General features: G+C 31.2%; 1 protein-coding gene across 2 annotated transcripts in view; it reads left to right on the forward strand.

The window, feature by feature from the left end:
- The window catches only part of LOC127721801 (probable nuclear hormone receptor HR3), a 42,584-nt gene extending 20,128 nt beyond the window's left edge, over nucleotides 1-22,456 (forward strand). For both annotated transcript variants that reach the window (XM_052228593.1, XM_052228592.1), the window contains exons 5-14: nucleotides 1,698-1,850; nucleotides 3,520-3,605; nucleotides 4,583-4,724; nucleotides 8,415-8,565; nucleotides 10,088-10,263; nucleotides 11,075-11,196; nucleotides 12,278-12,410; nucleotides 13,491-13,598; nucleotides 14,536-14,652; nucleotides 16,279-22,456. In XM_052228593.1, coding sequence (XP_052084553.1) covers nucleotides 1,698-1,850; nucleotides 3,520-3,605; nucleotides 4,583-4,724; nucleotides 8,415-8,565; nucleotides 10,088-10,263; nucleotides 11,075-11,196; nucleotides 12,278-12,410; nucleotides 13,491-13,598; nucleotides 14,536-14,652; nucleotides 16,279-16,535 — 1,445 coding nt within the window. In that variant the 3' untranslated portion in view covers nucleotides 16,536-22,456. The remainder of the gene's footprint in view (nucleotides 1-1,697; nucleotides 1,851-3,519; nucleotides 3,606-4,582; nucleotides 4,725-8,414; nucleotides 8,566-10,087; nucleotides 10,264-11,074; nucleotides 11,197-12,277; nucleotides 12,411-13,490; nucleotides 13,599-14,535; nucleotides 14,653-16,278) is intronic.
- Nucleotides 22,457-24,026: the final 1,570 nt, after the last annotated feature.

Below are 24,026 nucleotides of genomic sequence, written 5' to 3' on the forward strand. Positions count from 1 at the left end.
ATACTTTAAGCAGTAGGTCTACTATATTTGGTATATGGAATGATTGTAAGGTGTACATGTCCAACTGGTAGGTGTCTGACCTTGACCTCATTTTCATGGTTCAGTGGTCAAAGTTAAGTTTTTGAGTTTTGGTCTTTTTTTCTAATACTATATGCAATAGGTCAACTATAAATGGTGTATGGACATATTTTATGATGTACATGTCAGTCGCACAGGTTTTATTTGACCTTGACCTCATTTTCATGGTTCATTTCTTAGTGTTAAGTTTTGGTGTTTTGGTCTGTATTTCTAATACTATAAGCAATAGATCAACTATATTTGATGTATGCAAGGATTGTAAGGTGTATATGTCTGTCTGGCAGGTATCATCTGACCTTGACCTTATTTTCATGGTTCATTGGTCAATGTTAAGTTTTCATGGTTAAGTTTGTTTCTTAGATACTATAAGCAATAGGTCAACTATATTTAATGCCTAAATTGATTTTAAGGTGTACATGTCTGTCTGGCATGGTTCATCTGACCTTGACCTCATTTTCATGGTTCATTGGTCAATGTTAAGTTTTCTTGTTTAAGACTGTTTCTTAGAAACAATAAGCAATAGGTCAACTATGTTTGGTTTATTGAATGATTGTAACATGTACATGTATTTATCGTTTGGTTTATCTGACCTTGACCTCATTTTCTTGGATCATGTTAAGTTTATGTGTTACTTATAGTAAAGCTTTGTATTTAGGACTATCAACATTAAATCAATGGTTAGTAAAGAAGGCGAGACATTTCAGCGTGTGCACTCTTGTCATTTCATTTGGAAATCGAAAGTAAACGTGATCTATTCATGATAAATTTACAATTTAAACATGTTAAAGTCATTAGAATTGTTCCAATAAGGATTTGTACAAATCCTTGGTTCCAACTTTATAGAATTAATTAAAACGTTTTCAAGGATAATGAGTATGAATAATGCAGTGAAATAGTCCTTACAAGTTCATTTATGCTGTGATTCCTGGTTTTAAAAAAAAATGGATCCCAACTTTTGCTGATTAGGAATGTACCCTGAAACTAACTGAAGTGAAATTGTGAACTAGATTTCTAGATCTTCTATCCTTATCTTCATATTAAAAGTGCCACATCAGTCAAATCATGCAGTAACTGCCTAGTATGCCAAATCCTTTAAAGTCTGACAAAGATGTATAGATAGTCATATACATCCTAGGTACCTTGCTGCTACCCAAAATAAGGTTGATTTTCATCCCCCACAAAAGTGACTAAAGCCCTCAAAATCCTAGCTTAAACCCTGATGCTTCGGGTGTTAAATGTAAACGCTGGGCATTTTCAAGCTTCTTGTACACCTCATAATGTTTAAATAAGTCAGCTATACTGTGTGATGCGTTTTCAGATTCATCACTCAACAACTTCCTGTTTACCGAACACTTGTATCATTTTACACATGATAGCCAAGTTGAAAATTTTCGTCACATTTTTCTCAGGAACTACAATACAAGGATTTCTGAAATTTGGTTTCAGGGTTTATATAAGTCATCTATACAGTGTGATGCGTTTTCAGATTCATCACTCAACAACTTCCTGTTTACCGAAATATTTGGGCGGGGTATCATCAGTGAGCAGTCGCTTGCAGTTTCACTTGTTAATAATGAACAATAAGTAAGCTTGATAACCACATTTCTTTATATTTTCAGAGAGTATCTCCCATCAGCAGTCTGGTACCGGTGACCAGTCCGGTCAGTTACATATACAGTTACCTTCACCAACAACTGGTTTCAGTTTAAAGAATGATGTCAAAAGTTTTGTGGATAGTAGTAGCCCACGTAAACCACATGAAAATATGAAAGGTAAATAAACGTATTTACACTTTTGGTATTTAGCTATATATTGCCTCCGAATGACCTTAGATCTACTCCGAATCACTTTTTGACGTCAGACAACAATCACTTTTTAATTGTGACGTCAAATGTTTTGAATTATGAAGTTTACGGGAACCTGTGTGATTTTACGTAATGGCGGACAAATTTGCATACAAGTGTAAATACGTCTATTGTTTTCTCTTTTGTTTATAGAAGGACAAAGATAATACTAATTGATGGTGTTTTTCAACGAAATTTATGAATGGTTGAAAAGTTAAGATTTTGGTGTTTGATTTATAATGGAAGCATACAATCCTGTTGACCTGCATATATTAATGTGATTTGCCTCGTCATCCAATTGTTCAAATGCATGTAGCCCATGTCAATCTACATGCATGAATGATCTCCCATGATGACAAGTACAATGAGGAAATAACGTGAGATCGTAATATCTTGTTCAAAGTGAAAGTATATCACTGAAAATGCCGGGTTCATGGAAATAAAGATTCTTTTGTTCTGCAGGGGATAAGTATGTGAATAATAGTTACATACTAGTGGAGTAAAATTAAAAAGGAATCAGATGATTAATTTATTGGAGAAAATAGAATTTTACAGGAGTCTTTCAAATGCAAAATTTCTGAAGAGCTTCCAATGTTAAACTTTGGAATGACTAGATTATTCACCTAGCATAAACATAAATTTTGAAGTGTTTATTATTTATTTTTGATAAGTGCCTTTCAGGGATATTCCATTAAAATGGACAGGGGAGTGTAGAAAGGCAAGTTTTATTTTTGGACATTAGTCATGTGTTATTTATGGTTGTATTTCAATTTGGTATATGCAAATTTATTCTATGAAAGTATGATGGTTGTGGGGAATTTTGTAAATCCCTTCCTTCCCTCAAACATCCATTTTAATGGAATAGTCCTTTAGATTAATTTTACCAATTCAAGTGCATGTAAGTTTGTTTAATCAGATTTGTAAATAAAAGTAATGAATAATCCTTTATAGTATTAAGACTTCAAAGTTTAAATCACATTGGAAATCTAAGTATTTGTTTAGGGCTGATCCAAAGCTGTGAGAAGTGAAGGCTCTTTATTGTAAATATATATATATATCCCGTTAGTATATATGTTTTGTTCAAGGAAAAAGAAGTGTGTGCAAACAATTATTTGATAATACATGCTGTCCACCCCACAGTTATTTTATTTTTGAAATAGTCCAAATATACACTTGTTATGTCTTAACATCAGGTATTAATTTGTGTAAGGGCTGTTCCAAAATTTATCATGTTGGGGAGATGGGGGGCACTCAAAATTAAATAAATATGGGTGGTTGCATTTTCCTTAGAATTTTGTAAGAATTACAAGTAAAATGAAAAGTTTTATTTTATGGGTGGTCAGGGTCTTAAAAAAGTGTCTCCCATGCTGCATCACCATGCTTTAATTCTAGAACAGCCCTAAACAGATTTCTTTTTTTGGTACAAAGGAAGCTTTTGTTTAAGGTTTTGATATTTACCAAGAAGAAAAACTCTAAGAATAAATAAGTACTATTATGGCCAAGTAAAGCATTACATGGATGATAAATGATTTAGAAATGGATGACTCAAACATGAATATTTCTATTCTAATAACATTGATTTAAACTATCATTGCAGCACAAATAGAAGTTATACCATGTAAAGTCTGTGGAGATAAGTCATCAGGAGTCCATTATGGTGTTATTACATGTGAAGGTTGCAAGGTAATTATTTCATTGACTGATTCACCAGCCATAAGCAATACTCCAGTTATAATAAAAGATATACAAGGAATAAACAAAATTTTGCAAATGAATAAGATATATATTTATATGTATAATATGTCTGTGTTGTATTGTTTAATATATGTTACTATTAAACTGTAGTTGACATTATAAATTGTGAACTTATAAATATACCGTGTAACTTGATTTGATTTGATTTGAATAAACAAAAATTGGCAATTGAAAACTAAGATTTCTTGAAATTTTTTTAGGGCTATTCCATTAAAATGTATGTGGGAGGGTAGGAAGGAAAGTTGAATTATTGAATGTGGGTCAAGGGTCTTTTTATTTCAGTATGCGTCTATTACCATTATGCAAAATTATCTAAAAAATGGTTCTTGGTTGTATGGATATTTTGAAAGTTCTTTCCTACCCTCCCACATACATTATAATGGAATAGCCCTTAAATTGTTCTGTTTTTAGTAAAATTACTTTTCCTGATATTTAAGTTAGTGGGAAAGAAATAATAATATTCACAGCAAAACTTACGAGATTTAAATACTAAAATACCTATTGAATGAAACACCATGCCTGTGCTGTATAAAGATAATGATCAGCATTAGTATGATGATCATTGCAGTTGATTTATTTATTTTTGTGTCAGCTGACAACGAATCCATAGGAACACATAGGATCTCTCCTGTCATCGTCGCCTTGTTGTTGTTTTCACATTGTTATTCTACACTTTACTTGACAACCTTCTTGACAGAATTTTAAAAAAACTGTACAAATGTCTTTTTCAGCACATGCAGTTGTGCACTTTCTAGTTTTAATTTTTTGTTCTGATAGATTTTTGGGGTTTTCCATACCAAAAAATGGCTTTCTCCATTTTTGCTTACATTTTTTGGAGATGCAGGCAACACTTTTGTTTTTGTCTTAGAAATGCTGAAGTAATTAGCTGACAATTTATATTTCAGGGTTTCTTCAGGAGAAGTCAGGCAGGACCTGTCAATTATCAGTGTCCAAGGAATAGAAACTGTGTGATAGACAGAGTAAACAGAAATAGATGTCAATTCTGTAGGCTACAGAAATGTCTAGCGCTTGGCATGTCAAGAGATGGTAAGCGTCTGTCATACTGTATAATTTTCGTTGTTATTTTATTTGCGTTTAACTGTTTTTACAGAGATTTATATTCATGATTTTCTTTATTTTGATCATGTATTCATATCAGAAGGGATCCTAAGTTGGTCATATTCGCCACTTTATATATGTTGTGTACATATTGTAATGTTGTACAAATTATAATTTGTACAGACTTTTTATACGACCGCAAAAAAATTTTTGTGGTCGTATATTGGTATGACGTTGGCGTCGTCGTCGTCGTCCGGCGTCGTCCGAAGACACATTGGTTTTCGCACTCTAACTTTAGTTTAAGTGAATGGATCTTTATGAAATTTTACCACAAGGTTCAATACCACAAAAGGAAGGTTGGGATTGATTTTGGGGGTTATGGTAATAACAGTAAAGGAATTAGGGGCCAAAAAGGGGCCAAAAATAAGCATTTTTGTAACTTCCACACATAACTTGTGTGTTAGTGTATGGATCTCTCTGACATTGTACCACAAGGTTCCATATCACTAAAGGAATGCTGGGATTGATTTTGGGGGTAATTGCCTCCAAATTTTAGGAATTAGGGGCCAAAAAAGGGGCAAAAAACAAGCATTTTTCTAGTTTCATGACAATAACTTGTGTGTAAGTGTATGGATCTTTCTGAAATTGTACTACAAGGTTCCATATCACAAAGGGAAAGCTGGGTTTGAGTTTGGGGGTAATTGCCCTAAACGTTTAGGAATTTGGGGCCAAAAAGGGGCCAAAAAACACATTTGTTTCTAGTTTCCAGACAATAACTTGTGTTCAAGTGTATGGATCTCTCTGAAATTGTACTGCAAGGTACCATACCACAAAGGGAAGGCTGGGATTGAGTTTGGGGGTGATGAATCATAAGGGGGTTCAAAAAATTTGGGGGGGGGATTTTTTTTTTTTTCTTTTTTTTTCTTTTTTTCATTTTTTGTTTCTTTTAAAATTTTCCATTTTAAGTTGGTTATTTCTGATTTATATTTAAAATCAAATAATAATGATATGGTAGGAGATACACACCAAACAGGATGTGTAAATTATTATATAATTAGTATTGTGCAATAGCAAGAAATTTTCAATTGCACAGTATTGCACAATAGCAAGAAATCTTCAATTGCACAGTATTGCGCAATAGCAAGAAATCTTCAATTGCACAGTATTGCGCAATAGCAAGAAATATCCAATAGCACAATATTGCGCAATAGCAAGAAATTGTCAATTGTACAGTATTGCGCAATAGCAAGAAATATTTAATAGCACAGGATTGTGCAAAAGAAGATACTTCCTATAAATTGCTTATTTCTTGACCAATTTCAATGGGGTTTTATTCTTGATTTCATGGGGTTCTTTAATATTCTGAATCTAACCGTGTATTTAGTTTTTGGATTTTGGGCCCCGTTTTTAAATTGGTCCACATTGAGGTCCAAAGGGTCCAAAATTAAACTTTGTTTGATTTCATCAAAAATTGAATTATTGGGGTTCTTTGATATGCCGAATCTAACTGTGTATTTAGATTCTTAAATTTTGGTTCCGTTTTCAAATTGGTCTACATTAAGGTCCAAAGGGTCCAAAATTAAACTTAGTTTGATTTTAACAAAAATTGAATTCTTGGGGTTCTTTGATAAGCTGAATCTAAACATGTATTTAGATTTTTGATTATGGGCCCAGTTTTCAAGTTGGTCCAAATCAGGGTCCAAAATTAAACTTTGTTTGATTTCAACAAAAATTGAATATATGTGGTTCTTTGATATGCTGAATCTAACCATGTATTTAGATTTTTGATTTTTGGGCCCCGTTATCAACTTTGTCCACATTGAGGTCAAAAGGGTCCAAAATTAAACTTTGTTTGATTTCATCAAAAATTGTATTATTGGGGTTCTTTGATATGCCGAATCTAACCGTGTATTTAGATTCTTAATTTTTGGTTCCGTTTTCAAATTGGTCTACATTAAGGTCCAAAGGGTCCAAAATTAAACTTAGTTTGATTTTAACAAAAATTGAATTCTTAGGGTTCTTTGATATGCTGAATCTAAACATGTATTTAGATTTTTGATTATGGGCCCAGTTTTCAAGTTGGTCCAAATCGGGGTCCAAAATTAAACTTTGTTTGATTTCAACAAAAATTGAATTATTGGGGTTCTTTGATATGCCGAATCTAACTGTGTATTTAGATTCTTAAATTTTGGTTCCGTTTTCAAATTGGTCTACATTAAGGTCCAAAGGGTCCAAAATTAAACTTAGTTTGATTTTAACAAAAATTGAATTCTTGGGGTTCTTTGATATGCTGAATCTAAACATGTATTTAGATTTTTGATTATGGGCCCAGTTTTCAAGTTGGTCCAAATCAGGGTCCAAAATTAAACTTTGTTTGATTTCAACAAAAATTGAATATATGTGGTTCTTTGATATGCTGAATCTAACCATGTATTTAGATTTTTGATTTTTGGGCCCTGTTATCAACTTTGTCCACATTGAGGTCAAAAAGGTCCAAAATTAAACTTTGTTTGATTTCATCAAAAATTGAATTATTGGGGTTCTTTGATATGCCGAATCTAACCATGTATTTAGATTTTGGATATTGGACCATAATAGGTGAATGTCCAATTTAAAATTTTTAAGTTCTTAGACCACATTCAATCTGTGTTAGAAACCTATGCTGTGTCAAATATTTAATCACAATCCAAATCCAAAGCTGTATCAAGCTTGAATGTTGTGTCCATACTTCCCCCAACTGTTCAGGGTTCGACCTCTGCGGTCGTATCAAGCTGCGCCCTGCGGAGCATTTTATTGTACTAGTTATCAGTGTTTTATGAACTGCTTAACACAAATGGATGATACAAGTTCATAGTCTTCTTTTTTCGCATATTTCTGTCATATTCCATCATGACTACATGATACAGTCTAATACTAAGTATTGATACAAAAAACATTATAAGAACACAAAAAGACTTTTAATGGATATGATTTTGGTTTAAGGAGAAAAATAAAAATAGAATTTAAACCATGTCCTTATTTCCAGTTTTAGGACAAGGAGAATAGCAATAAATGTTAGGTTAAAGTATATAAATTTGAATTTATGACATTAAGCTGATAAATTTTAGAAGATAAACTTTTATCACCTGGGGCAAAAAGGTATGTGTCAAAAAACTTATAACTTGTACAAAAACCCTGTAAAAATTATAATTTGTACAAACTTGCATCTTGTATACAACATATATACATATACATTTTATTTTTCTACCTCATCTACAAAAGTTGCAAAAATAAATAGCTTGGGGAATAATGTTGACAGTTCTTTATACAATCTTTTATAGGTCATATGAGATATTTTAATTTTGTCAAAGGAACTTTAATAATTATTAGGCAGTAATCAGATAGATGCTTGCATGAATTCAAAATTCCTCGAAAATCATATTGAATAAAATTTCATGCATTATATTTAATTTCACAAATGCTATAAACATGATGAATGTTTATAAAATGTTAAAGACTGAAAAAAAGTGTTAACCCCTAGATATCTTACAGTATTTTGGTTTTTTTTTTGGTGTTAAGTCTAATTTTTGACTAGCAATATGTTTAATATGGGTTTAAAATTGTCTGTGAAGACCTATTCTTGCTTAGAATAATTTATTACTTAAGATTTTTGTATACACATCCAAGTTTATTTTTCAGCTGTGAAGTTTGGTAGAATGTCAAAGAAACAACGAGAGAAGGTAGAGGACGAGGCAAACTATGTTAAACAGAATAGACTTAACGGGTTCGATCAAACATCACCGACAGGCATGGTATCACCAAATAACAACAGTCAATTTACTTCTCCAGCGTAAGACAAACATGTTACAATATAATCTAATTCCTGTGTATAGTGGTCACTGTCTACTGTGATCATTTGTATGTATATCTTGTCTTACACAAAATCTTCTTCTTATTCTCTACTTAACAGAAGTAAAACTCTGACATAACACAACCTATGCACAGGTTATTAAATACCATTGAATTTTCTTTTGATTGTTAATCAAACTTTTTTTCTAATATTCATTTTCACTTTAAGAAAGAACAAGTTTCTTTAAAAATTGTATCCATGTGTCAATTTTTTCCATTGTAACTAATAAGTGTTCTTGATTCTACTTTGCTTATAAATAGAACTTCTGTCACTTAATTGATTAGACAATTGAATATATATTTCAATCTTACTGGAACTTGTTGAGTTATTATAAGCTTTTTAAAAAAAATGTCAATGTCCAATATTTTAGACCAAAAAAATATATTACTGTTTCCTGTCTCCATCCAAAAAAATAGGTTTAAATATTCAAGTGGAAACAGGATTGGTAGTCTAGTCAAATGGTACAGAATACTATTTCTTGAATAAAAGTTTTGAAAGGCAATAAAATCTTTAATCCTCAGCAATCAAGCTGAATGTCATATGGGAGGCAGGAAAACAGACATAGGTTTTTTATTTGCTATTTTAGAAATTCAGCAGACATGAATGAGTAATTATTTTGTAAATTTTATATTTTTTTGTAAACCTGACATTTGAACCAAGATCTGAACTGAACTTTAAATTTTTGTCAGTTAAAGTTTAATTGTATTTATATAAAAATGTGCAAGGCTAAATAACCCATCTATATCAATTTGTGATAAATTGTTGTAAAATAATATGTTAGTCTTTTATTTGCTATTTGAATTTAATTTTGAATTTTGTACCATTCCATGTAATACAGTGTATTCAAAGATGCTGCTTGGTCCAATCGATGTTTTGTCCAGTGGACCATTACTATTTACTGGTCCAAACATAATTTTACTAGACTTAAATTATTATATAACTAAAAACTAAGATTTTTGTTAAAAAAATATTACAAGTGAAAGGGATGGTCGGGCCACATCTTTGGTTCCTGGAATTCAAAAATCAAATTTTATTATAAATCTGCCAAATAACAATACTCAGATGTTCATAAGACATTGGTATTTATATATTTACATTTTTTGAATTTTGTCTAACATTTTTGCATTAGGGCACAAAAATTCTTGCATATTGAACAAAAATGGAAAATTTTTGACATGATTATAATGTCATTGTGACATCACAAGGGGGTTTTTCTGCACTCAAAACTACACATGTCAGAACCTTCATTTATTAATTTAATTACCAAAATTTTTTAAGGTGTGAATAATTTTACTACTTGTGCAATTTTAAGGGCCAAAGAATGGTGGCTCTTATCATATATCTCCTTTTTTTTTAGTTCAGATAATTCTTTTAGAAAAAGAATAAAACACAAAGTTGTCACTCTAACAGAATGAATTTTCATCATTCATTAAAAGATAATGAAATATTTTTGTTGTTTTAGGTTTCCAGAGCAACAGAATTTTGTATATACATCTAATGGTTATACCTATGCATTACAATCTCCAATGTCGCCCGAGACTCCAGTCTCGCCCGGTGATCCTCCTGCCTACCCAACTACACCTACAACAGCACCACACCCGGTTGCTTTGCTCAGGGCCATAGATTTGATGGATTCAAGTAAGTTGTTCTTTTTTTTTTAAATGAACAAGTTGTCTGCCCTTTGTAATTTGTTTCAAAAGCGCGGTTCCTTAGAAATATACAAGAGACCCAGGGAAGACACTTTGAAATCTCCAATAGGTTTGGCTGTCAAATACAGTGAACTTGCATTTGTAGTTCAAAATTTGCCTCTTTAGGTGTACACTGATTTTGAAAGGGCTGGCCCTGGGTTTCATGAAGGTTTAAATAAAAGGGCTCTTAAGTTGAAATCTTTGTTCAAATTCAAGATTTATTTTGTAAATGAGTAAGGGATTTCACTTAAAATAATACAGTTTGTAGTCAATTTTGATAACTTTGTTTTTGACGAGTATTAATTCAAAGTTTCAGTTCCTGAGGCCTGTTTTCACGGAACGCCTATTGTTTTGGGGAAAGTTTTTATTATATATTATAGTCTAGATGTTTATAAAATATTTCTTCAGATTTGTCAGATTAATTCCCTACAATGTTGTAAAATGCACAGTTGACAAATTGACAATAGATGTATTTACACTTGTATGCAAATTTGTCTGCCATTACTTAAAACCATGCAAGTTCCCGCAAAGTATTGCATCACAATTTTTAAAAATTGACGTCACAATTAAAAATAATTGTTGCGTTATATCAGAAGATTACTCAGAAACAGATTTAGGGTAATTTGGACACAATTTAGCTAAATATATGTCTTGGGGGGAATTTAATCACAAATGAAGTATTGAAAAGTAAGAAAAGGTACCAAGTATCATGACAATTTTATCTTTTACTTGTATGATATTATTATTTTTGGATATTTCAGGTACATTCAGCAAGGCTGTATTAGATGCCCATCTCAGAACATGTTTATACAGTGCTGATCAGATAGACCTTCTGAAATCCAACCTGCCCTCAACAGAAACAATCAACACATATAAAAATATGGTAGGTTGTTTTGTATGAAAGGTAATATCCACTTATAAAATATCCGATTAGAATAACTGGTCATTTGATGTCAAGAGTTACACTACAGTTCCGAGACCTGTTTCACAAAACATTTTATCATAAGGGATGAACATTTCAGTATAACTTATGATCAATTTTTGTCGTAAGAGTTTGTGTGAAAAAAGCCCAGATGATTTGGTAGGATTCTCACTCAACTTTGAAAAAGGAAAAAATCTGCAATTTTAATGTTTCAAGGATTGTTTCTCCTACAAGCATGCAACATTTAAGAGAAAGAAGAAAGACTGATTGGTTCCAAGTCAGAATAATGTGTCAAGGCAGGGTGACATGTCTTCTGTGGGACGTTTTCTATATATAAAAAAAAATGACTTATCTAGAAGTTTAAATGCATAACATAGAAGAGAGGCGAAAGATACCAAAGGGACAATCAAACTCATAAATAAAAAAAAAACTGACAATGCCATGCTATTACATGAAAAACAAACAACAGTAAACAGAACACATCAGAGACTGAGCAACACGAACTACGCCAAAAACAGAGGGTGATCTCAGATCATTCTCCTAATGTTACATCTGTCCAAAAAAAACAAATCTACCAAAAACTGATATTGTATTCCTTGTGCGGTTTGCTTCTTGAAAGCACAACGTTCAAAATATCATAGTCTGAAATTGGTTTTGGTGTGATGTAAAGTCTCATTTCAGTAATGTTTAGACACCAGTGACCTACTGGTCAGTTGGACAAGTGAAGTTATGAATAACTGAGGCAAAAACGATAAAATTTTAAGGCTCAATCTATCTTCAGTGGGTGTGGGCTTTAATATAACACAAAAACCCTGATGCAAATTGCATAGACCCAGGGACTTTAAATATTTTTAATTTTTAATGAAACATTGATTTAAGTTCTACACACAAAGTACAGTTGTCCCCTTGAAAAATAAAAAATAAATCACCAGAAAGCAAACACAAAACAAAGAAAACTCATTTTGTCCAGGCAAGTGAGCATAACACTCTGTTCTCCTTTAAAATGTCTCATTTAAACTAATTTGAATGTTATATGTTACAGAGCCATAAACAGCTATGGATGGAGGTAGCAGAGAAAATCACTATTGCTGTACAACAGATTATAGAATTTGCTAAAATGATTCCAGGTTTTATGGACTTATCTCAGGATGATCAAATTATGCTCTTAAAAGCTGGTAAGTACATTGACAATAGGTTTTAATGTGAATAATATGTTTTATTTATTTAATATTATTCCAGATCAATAATTTGTATGCCCCATTTATGGGCATTATGTTTTTCGGTCTTTGCGTCCGTTCATTTGTCCGTCTGTCCGTCTGTCTGTCCCGCTTCAGGTTAAAGTTTTTGGTCAAGGTAGTTTTTGATGAAGTTGAAGTCCAATCAACTTGAAACTTAGTACACATGTTCCCTATGATATGATCTTTCTAATTTTAATGCCAAATTTAGAGTTTTGACCCCAATTTCATGGTCCACTGAGCATAGAAAATGATAGTGCTAGTGGGGCATCCACGTACTATGGACACATTCTTGTTTTCATTTTAAAAAGAAATTGGAATATATTCCAAACTATAAACATGTATTTGTTTAAATTGATTAAAATTTTTATTACGTAATCTCATTGTTGAATTTTATTTGTAAATAAGTAATTTTGCTTTAAACTTGAGAAAGTTTGAGTATATTGAAAGACCTTTTTTCTGATTTTTAAGTTGTCTTTTGTTAGAATATTTGTAATAGTTATACCCCCGCTTTTAAAAAGTAGGGTATACTGTTTTACCTCTGTCTGTTTGTCAGTCCCATGAATATTTTTGGTGGCATCTTTCTCAGGAACTACATCATAAGGATTTCTGAAATTTGGTTTCAGGGTTTATATAAGTCAGCTGTACCGTGTGATGTGTTTTCAGATTCATCACTCAACAACTTCCTGTTTACCGAACACTTGCATATTTTTACACTTTTAAAATTATCCAGTTGTGGCGGGGGTATCATCAGTGAGCAGTGGCTTGCGATTCACTTGTTCTTGTTGCAATATAATCAATTTGGACTAAAGCAGTCTTAAGCAAACACCAGTCCGTCAATCACCGGACAATATTTTGTTAAAAAAATGGCTACTGGACATTTTAAAATACTAATAATGTGAATAAACCTGTTACAATTTCAAGAAAATTCATGAATTAGAAAAATTAACATGTAATACTTAATGTTTTGATGACATCTATGCCAGTTGTGTTACTGATTGTAATGAATTGATTTTACAGGTAGTTTTGAGCTTGCATTGATCCGGTGCTGTAGGGTATATGATTCCTCCAAGAATAGTGTTGTGTTTGGTAATACTATATTACCATTAGAAGTGTTCGATGCATTTAGTAAGTACATTATAACAGTATTTCAAGTAATAACATGCAAGTTATTCTGGTCATTACTTTCTTGACCGTTATAGAAATTGATTTTAATACATATGAATGTCTCTTATAGTCATGTGTATTTTTCATTTTCATTATACCTCTGCTTCCTAAAGCAAGGGGTTAACATATCATACATTGTTTTCCTATAATAAATATTGGTATAAGTTATTTAGATAGCTACCAGATCCTTCTAAAAAAAAAGATATGATTTTTTCACAGAATTGTTTCTCCCTTCTTCAATTCCTTCAAATATTGATTATATAGAAAATTGCATTGTTAGCGCTCTCATGTGTACAGTTCTTGCCAGATTTTTATGAAACTTATATCATAGGTTTATATCAGCAATGTCTCAGACAATTTAGAAAATAGTGCTGCTCAAATATTTTTAACTAGTAATACCCCTTGGATATATTATAAATATCTGAAATTGCATTGCATTTGATCTCAAGCCTTCATTTCTCTTAAGATATTTATATTAAAGAACTTTTTTTTAGTTATTGACCTTTGACCATGGTCAGATAAAACGTGGGGGACATTGGAACTCTCTTCATTTATTTGTGTGGGTATTTGAGTTGGAAGCAAATACAATTCTGTCACAAATGAAAATAAATACTATGGGTGGTGGGGTATACAAATTTTTTTTTTCCTTCAATATCCGCTAGAGGTTTTTAATAAATTTTAAAGTTGAAAGAAAGACTTTCTGGACATCTTTGATATAATGAAGTGCTAAAATACAAAACATAATTTTGTGTCCCCCAAAGTCGGCATTAAGGTTTACCCTTGTATGTCCCAAAATTGGTTTCCTTTCTCTAACTTTAGTTTGCCTTGACCAAATTTTATTCAACTTAAATTTTTCAAAATTATTTATACAAATGCAGTATATATTTTATCTTTCCAGATGATGAAGAAACACATTTACGAGACAGTATTTTCGAGTTGGTGAAAACTTTATTAGCTTTCAATTTAAATGAATCAGAAATTGCATTGTACAGTGCTTTAATATTAATCAGACCAGGTAAGTTTTATATCGGCTCTCCATAAAGATCTACTTTTGCTTCAGTAATCTAAAATGGTGGTTGTTTGATTCAGATGGAGCTGAATGACACCTGTGAAATTGATTAAGAAACCCACAAACTATATAAAAAAAAACACAAGATTATAGAGGGAGGATTTAAAAAACCATTAACAGACAAGATTATAGAGGAAAGATTTAAAAAAAACATTAACAGACAAAAATATAGAGGAAAGATTTAAAAAAAAAACATTAACAGACAAAATTATAGAGGAAAGATTTAAAAAAAACATTAACAGACAAAATTGTAGATGAAAGATTTAAAAAAAACATTAACAGACAAGATTATAGAGGGAAGATTTAAAAAACCATTAACAGACAAAATTATAGAGGGAAGATTTAAAAAACCATTAACAGACAAAATTATAGAGGAAAGATTTTAAAAAAACATTAACAGACAAAATTATAGAGGAAAGATTTAAAAAAAACATTAACAGACAAAATTATAGAGGAAAGATTTTAAAAAAACATTAACAGACAAGATTATAGAGGGAAGATTTAAAAAACCATTAACAGACAAAATTATAGAGGGAAGATTTAAAAAACCATTAACAGACAAAATTATAGAGGGAAGTTTTAAAAAAAACATTAACAGACAAAATTATAGAGAGAAGATTTAAAAAAAACATTAACAGACAAAATTATAGAGGGATGATTTAAAAAAAACATTAACAGACAAAATTATAGAGGGATGATTTAAAAAAACATTAACAGACAAAATTATAGAGGGAAGATTTAAAAAAAAACATTAACAGACAAGATTATAGAGGGAAGATTTAAAAAACCATTAACAGACAAGATTATAGAGGGAAGATTTAAAAAAAACATTAACAGACAAAATTATAGAGGGAAGATTTTAAAAAAAACATTAACAGACAAAATTATAGAGGGAAGATTTAAAAAAAACATAAACAGACAAAATTATAGAGGAAAGATTTAAAAAAAACATTAACAGACAAAATTATAGAGGGATGATTTAAAAAAACATTAAGACAAAATTATAGAGGGAAGATTAAAAATAAATTTTATAAATTGTGATTATGATTCCAAATGGGTTTGCAATTGCCAACAGGAGCTTTGGTTGCTAAATGGTAAAAAAAGTTTAACTACTGTTTGTTTAGCATGTCAACACTGAGTTCAAACCCTGCACATGGCAATTAGATTCCAATCTTAATTGACTAGGATTGTCAGTTTTCCTATTGAAGGTTTGGTGGCTCTCTCCTTGCATTCCGGCTTCCTCCTCCAATAAAAACTGACCACCATAAAATAGCCATAGTTCTGAAAGTGGCATCAAACACAAATCAGTCAATGTAATTGCAAACAAAATTTTAAGAAATTGATAAAGGAAATGTATGTCCTGTTCTTGAGCAAAGCTAAAATAAAAAAATTGAAGGTTGATTGATGTTAATTTTTACCTCAGAGTTGTTGCTTATATAAAGAATAAGAACTGGCAGGTAATTCAAATATACAGCTTTAGATTGTAAAATACGATCCAGTCAGCAATTGTATATCCAACATTGAGTTATAGCATAAGCAACAATCTAATATAAAATCTTCATTTTCTTTTAGATCGACCTGGTCTAAAGGAGTTAGTGGATATTCAGAAATTATATGAGAAAATTTTGTCTTCCCTGAAAGGAGAGATCGTCAAAACACATGCAGACAATCAGGATGTTCTGAACAAACTAATGCAAATTGCATGGACCCTTCGCAATCTTAGTGCTCAGCATATAGTGCTTCTCAACAAATTCAAAATGTCAGCACCAGACATTGAGTTTCCTCCCCTCCATAAAGAGCTCTTCAGTGTGGAGGGACTGGATTCTTGATGTTAAACTAGGCTTAAAACTGTGACTAACTATTGTTGTTGATGAATTAATGATATTTGTTATGGAATATGTATATCTTGTTTTATTACTTTTAACTTTTATCTTTTTAAGACTTTTTTAATGCAGATAATACAAGTTGGTTAAGACATCTTGTGCAATACACTTCCTGGTTAAATAACGTTTTCATTTCTTAGAAAATAATGTTCATATATTATTTTGTATTGCAATATACAAGCTAGAAATCACTTTAAATTCATCACTATTGCTAGTTCAGAAAAATTGCCATTAGTCTGTATGAACATTTGTTAGTTTTTCAAAGTGTGTTTCAGTTTATAAATGGAATTTGGTAACCATCAATATCTTATAATGTGTGAATAAAGTGAACAATATCTTGTATTCTACATTTAACAATGTACTGGAACCTTGGTCCTAAAACTTTACTTAGTACTCAAGAGTACAAAATTTGTGTGAGTACTATTATCGTGCTCGATATTATTATGACCACAAGGCCTGGTCAATCAAAATTCAAGATTAATAAACCAAAATGTATTTGTTCCTTCTTGGCCAAGCTAATGTACATTGTAGACAGCAATAGTTTTATATCATACTAAACTTATTCAAAATGGTTGACAATCATTGTTCAATAAACTATTTTTCATATTAAATTTAAAGATGGGGAAATAATTTGTTATAGAATGAATATCCCAATAACTTTTACATTATTCCAAATAGAGTAATAGTTTGAGGGTAATTCTGTACAGTGAAGTTTACAAAGAAATAAACTTGCTCATCATTTCATTACACTGTAATTTATAAACATAACTGTAAAAAAAATATTATACTAAATTTGAATCCTGAATTTGAATACAACTTTAATATACAAAGCCAAAGAAAGAAATTTGCATATGTTACTGTTTGACATACTAACCTATATAGATTTTGTGCCAAGTTAGTTGAAATCGTTCAGAAAAATATCAAAGTAAAAGATTTGTTTTCTATCTTGAAAACTTAAAACGATGGCTCTCCAAAAACACGAAAATTTAACATCTTGCACAATAATCTGATTCTTGATCCAGAGGTCACAAATATGCTGGATATTTCTTGGTCAAGTTTCCTCTTTAGTTCAATTTAGCCCTTAAACCTCAATCTTTACACAAGAATCAAAATTGTCATTATTTGTTTGTTGATACCTCTAATTACTCAGGAAAATCAATATCAGCCTTACCAACAACTGTACAGAATCTTTGTATTCCACTCTTGTAAATACCATCACATCATCCAATTATCAGGTCTTCTCTTATAGTCATTTTCCTCCATTGAAAGGTGCACTTCTTTTGGAATTTATTTTCCTCCATTGAAAGGTGCACCTCTTATTGAAGTTATTTTCCTCCATTGAAAGGTGCACCTCTTATTGAAGTTATTTTCCTCCATTGAGAGGTGCACTTCTTTTTTAAGGAGTGACCTTTGATATCATTTGAAGTATGGTTTATTTCAACTGTATTTAATTGAGGGATTGGTTAAGTGTTTGAATATATTTTGTCATTTTTCACAGCAAACAGTTACATGTACACCAAATCTTAAAAAATGTTAAGGTTGACATTTGTGTGCATGCCTTTAAAATAAAAGGTATCTTCAATTAAAAGGGGCTTTGTGCTTCTTAAACTGATTGGATTCATCCTAATTTATGAAACTTTTCTAATTAAAAAAGAAATATTCAATTTGCAGGAATGGTAAATAAAAGGATAATTAATTACCATCTATTTATTTCTGTGGAAGTTTTAAATTCCAGCACACAAATGTAGAAAATTATCTGGCAATTAAATTTATTGGTAATCAGTGTATGATATGATCCAATTAATTTTAACACTTTTTTCCAAGAGTTATGTCCCTTAATATTGAAAAAACATTGGTGGTTTCTGTTCAAGGTCATTATGGTATGCTTTAAAATCAATCTAAATTTTATACATTTAACCCAAGTCTAGTTTAATACATTCATAGTATTCATTTGGGGAAGGGGTGGGGTTAGCATAGTCCAGTCATTCTTTTAAATCATTTATTAGTAAAACATATATATTGAAACCTAATTGAAATAATGATATGTGATTTGAAAGATGATCTCACTGTTTTATCCTTTGTAAGTACAGGACCTGTTCTTCATAATTATTTGAAGTATAAGATCTGGTATCGATTACAGTGATGAAAACTGTAGATTGGTTGTATTACTGCTTTTATGAATACAGATCCTGTATATGTATGTTTTCTAATCTTGAGAGCCAGTAATTCATAATTTGTTTTTCATAATGAAAATCTACTTGTATATAAAAATGCTTTCTTGTAGAAGCTTTGCAATTCATGTCTTACCAACTGTTGTGATTAGATCACCTTCTGTAGATAAAATAAGCATTGGTTTCTTTGATGACTTATTGTTGTAAATGAACTTTTGAATTTGCAAAATTATTATTTTAAGCAAACATGCATGTTTCTGAAAGTAGCAAAATTTTGACTGAGGGCATTATTGGATGTGTTCGTCTTTAAATCATGTCACTTCCTGTTTATTTGTACATTTCATTTATATTTTACTAACTAGGCATGGTATTTTTCATGTGGGGCTATACTTTTGCAGGAAGTCACATGCAACTTCTTTTTGTAATCACTTTGTCCTGTTGCTCTATAAAATAAACATTATAAATGTAACAGTTGACTGCATAGTAAGTCAACATAATAACCTTGAGATATGCAAAAATGGATGACCTTATTTCAGTCTTGTATCAATTTGTTAAATCCTGACTAATCAAAGCAGACCAAACAAAAAGTAAGTGTGTTTAAGAAAATAGGTGAAAGAGGAAGGATACTTTTTATTTTGCTCAATTTTTTTTTTTGTTTTTTTTTTTTGTGTGTTTTGGGAGACCTCTTATTCGACTCTATTCACTTCCAAAGGTGCCAATTAACTCTTTCAGGGTAGGGAAACTGGAAACACAAGAATATTTTATTTTTGGCTTAAAATGTCGCATAACATTTAGACACAAAATTATATTAAGACATACTTCTCTAAATCTTAATAGCCAGATTTCTACTTTCCCAGACTGGTTGACTATAGACGGAATATCATGTTGACAATATTTCTCCTTTCAACAGTAAAATATTAAATTTTATGAATTTTTGCTGTAAGCTTTGTGTTTTAAATTTGAAAATTTGAAAATTCTATTTTGACTTGAGAATATTTGATTGCCATTGATGCAGAATCAGACTAAAATTAAACTTGACTTTGACTGAATTTATTATATACCTCAATTAAAAGTAATCCCAAAGACTGTGATGTAACCTAATCCCAAGATCAGAAATTTGAATATAATGACACTGAATTGCACATAACATTAACTGATCCCCTAAAACTACTTGAATCCAAACTGATCCCAAAGCTTACATCATGCTGACTTAATCTTAGAATCTAACCCCACCTACAATAGTAGGGTGACAATCTGTCCATTCATCTGTCTTGTATTAGGTTAAATTTTGGTTTATGGTAATTTACCATGAAGTGTTTGTCAAATGAACAAACATGTAGTAAACACGTTCATTGTGATGTTAAATATATGGCAAGTTAAGATTTTGATCCAGATTTCGTGGTTCACTGAATATGGTAATGTGATATTGTGAGCAGTGCATGGTGACCTATGGACACATATATTCTTGTTCTTGCCTGAAACTTTGGTGTTTTCTGATCCCTAAAACTTACTGAAATAAACAATAAGTGATAAGTTAATCTGTTGTAATTATTATATTGAGAGAAACACCTTGATTATTCACTATTTTGCTTTGTCGATTGAATACTTTAAATTCAGAAAAATAACTGTGCATTTATTATTGGAATTATTGAACTATGAACATAAATGATAGATAAATTATTGTTATTTCATCAAGTGTTGCATGCCAATGATGCTTTCAAAATTTTGAAGATGCGAGTTTTATTTTAGCAAAATCTATCCTGTAGCAAAAAGTAAAATAACAAAAATATCGAATTCCGACTCCAAGGAAAATTCAAATTGGAAAGTCTCTTATCAAATGGCAAAATCAAAAGCTCAAACACATCAAATGAATGGAAAACAACTGTCATATTCCATTGTAGCAATTTCACAGTAATAAAAACATCACAAAAATTTCTGAATATAAGGTAGTAGAAAATAATTGAACACAACCTCTGTATTTTTCAACACTTATCTTTATGCTTTGCTTAACTCCGATGAAAAATGCATGGATTTATTTTTAATACCTGGTTTTAATGATGAAAATGTTTTAAGGTTTTTGTAGATATTGATAACAGGCTACCATAGCCTAACATTAGCAACAGAGTTTTACCAGATATATTATATCTATAGAGTAGTATCTTGTTAAGTTTTAACATCTTTGTTATATTTTGTTTGTTTAATACAGATTTTACTTGTAAATATGTCTGCTATCAGCATTTATTTGTTAAGTTGTCTTTAGTTTTGTCTTATGTGTCGGTCATTGAAATTTGAGGTCCCTCATGGGCTTATTACCAACCTGATTTCCAGTGGAAAATTTATATTGAATCATTATTTGTTTACCAATCACAAAAATAAGAGCTCAAGTATAGACCATTATTTGGACAATGTATGTGTGCCACTTGTTATTTACACCTAATTATTACCCCCTTCTCCTTAAGAAATAAGAACATGTAATCATTTCAGAAACATTGCTCAGAACAACATTTTAATTATCATTTTTATCCCAGGAAATAAAAACTGACTAAGTTATTATCAAATTATCCTTATTGAGGGACCTCATCTCTTTGTTGTTACTGACTAGGAAAAGTACAAATATCCTTAAATGCCAGTTTCTGTAAATATGGGTAATTCATTACATTGTCTGGTGGTTCCTTTGTCAATTTTTCATGTACATTGTACCATTATGTTTAATCTTCACAAATTGTTAGCAGTCAGATGACACTACTCATTTTGACTTTTGATAATTGCAGTCTGTGTTTTGCTTTAATTTTTCTGAATTTCTCTCATCATTTGAGCAAGTGTTGTCTGTATAGAAAATATGATTATTGTCAGAAACTTTGATTGCAGATCCATTCTTCCCCACCCACCCTTTTAAGCTTGGTGATTAATTTCCTTTACTTCCCTGCTATGCTTGCTGCTAAAAAAGTAGATTTTTGTGTTATAGATGTACAGCAGGATATGTACATGGTACCTTATACATCTTATTTTAAAGTGTGTTAATTTAATCTGTCTTTCTTATTTTCATTACCTGTAAATTTTTATTTTTTTAGCCTTCTGGATTGAATCTTGTGCAAGAGTTGCAGTTTTCAGGTGCTGATCACTTTAGATGAGTTAAATTTTTTCCGAGAAAAGAATACATATTTTGTATTTTAAATCTTTATTTTCACCTGTCAAGTTCTTTTAAAAATATGATAGGAAATGTTAAAGAAAAAACATTTTTGTATTGCAAATCTTCTATTTCATTTCCCAAGTTATTTTAAATATGACAGAGGAAATGAATCAAAGTTTAAAGCTTTATGAAATACACTGCTAGTCATGTCACATGTTAACAGTTTGTCCAATCACAGCAAAGCTGTTGGTTAATCTACTAGGTACATACACCCTTCTTTTAGAGAGAAAGGCTAGATATAAAAGATATTAGAATTTTAATGAAATAGATTTTTATTGTTGATTTATAAATAAATGAATCAGGTGTTACTTGTTAAGTATTTGTTGTGAATATCCTTCATTTTATAGAATACCATGCATGAAATGGTGTGAATTTGTATGGTATTTTTCATGTTGAGAACAAGTGTAAACAGTTCATCTTAAAACATGGAATTATTCATTTTTAATCACTATGAAAAATTTGTATAGATCACAAAAATAATAAAATACTATTTTTATATACACTTATATTGTGTTAGTTGTCATTTGAGTGAAAAAGAGGGAAATCAAAGCCTTATAACATAAAAATAATGAGATGTGGTATGATTGTCAATGAGACAACTATCCAACCAATACCAAATGATAAAGATGAAAGCAATTATAGGTTACCGTGTTAGTATTGCACTGAATCAGCCACAATGTCTAGATGTTTGATATAACTAGTCTAGATGATATTTAGTCTTAAGGTGTATGTACTCTATTCGACCAAAAAAGATAATATTATCAAAGCATCAAGAAAAATTTTACACCTTAGATACACACATAAAACAGGCACATAAGCATATATTTATATATGAATGTATTATACTGATTACATGTTTTCCCAAACATCAGATACAAATACAAGTATAAAGACTGGTGTCACTAGTGTAGCTTGAGATGTTAATCCTTTAGAACACCTGAATTGATACTTTGTTTTTAATTGGATTTTGTGTTGTTCAGTCTGTCAGTTTTCAATAAAGTGTTGTAGGCTTTATTCTAATGTGTTGTCTGTTATTCTGCTTATGTTTTTATACGTCTGTTTATGGGACGTATTCTGGTATACCATTGACTGTCTGTCCGTCCGTCCATCGTCAACATGTCGGAAATTAACTCAAAAAGCTGTAACCAATATGCATGAAACTTTGGTGAATTGTTTATATCTATTGACGTGAGCTCCCTTTTGTTTTAAGCTCACCTGGCCCAAAGGAAATTTTCAGACGATTCCGACAACCCGTTGTTGGGTTGCTGCCCCTGAGTTAGTAATTTTACAAAAATTTTGCAGTTTTTATACGACCGCAAAAATTGAAAATTTTTTGGTCGTATATTGGTATGACGTTGGCGTCGTCGTCGTCGTCGTCGTCGGCGTCGTCCGGCGTCGTCCGAAGACACATTGGTTTTCGCACTCTAACTTTAGTTTAAGTGAATGGATCTCCATGAAATTTTACCATAAGGTTCAATACCACGAAAGGAAGGTTGGGATTGATTTTGGGGGTTATGGTACCAACAGTTAAGGAATTAGGGGCCAAAAATAAGCATTTTTGTAACTTCCAGACAATAACTTGTGTGTAAGTGTATGGATCTCTCTGACATTGTACCACAAGGTTCCATATCACAAAGGGAAGGCTGTAATTGATTTTGGGGGTAATTGCCTCAAAATTTTAGGAATTAGGGGCCAAAAAAGGGGCAAAAAACAAGCATTTTTCTAGTTTCATGACAATAACTTGTGTGTAAGTGTTTGGATATTTCTGAAATTGTACTACAAGGTTCCATATCACAAAGGGAAAGCTGGAATTGAGTTTGGGGGTAATTGCCCGAAACGTTTAGGAATAGGGGGCCAAAAAGGGGCCAAAAATAAGCATTTTTCTAGTTTCCAGACAATAACTTGTGTTCAAGTGTATGGATCTCTCTGAAATTGTACTGCAAGGTACCATACCACAAAGGGAAGGCTGGGATTGAGTTTGGGGGTGATGAATCATAAGGGGGTTCAAAAAATTTGGGGGGGGGATTTTTTTTTTTTCTTTTTTTCCTTTTTTTTTTCTTTTAAAATTTTCCATTT

Source organism: Mytilus californianus, unplaced genomic scaffold (genome assembly GCF_021869535.1).
Source record: "Mytilus californianus isolate M0D057914Y unplaced genomic scaffold, xbMytCali1.0.p SCAF_12, whole genome shotgun sequence".
In the NCBI taxonomy this organism is placed as follows: Eukaryota; Metazoa; Mollusca; class Bivalvia; order Mytilida; family Mytilidae; genus Mytilus; species Mytilus californianus.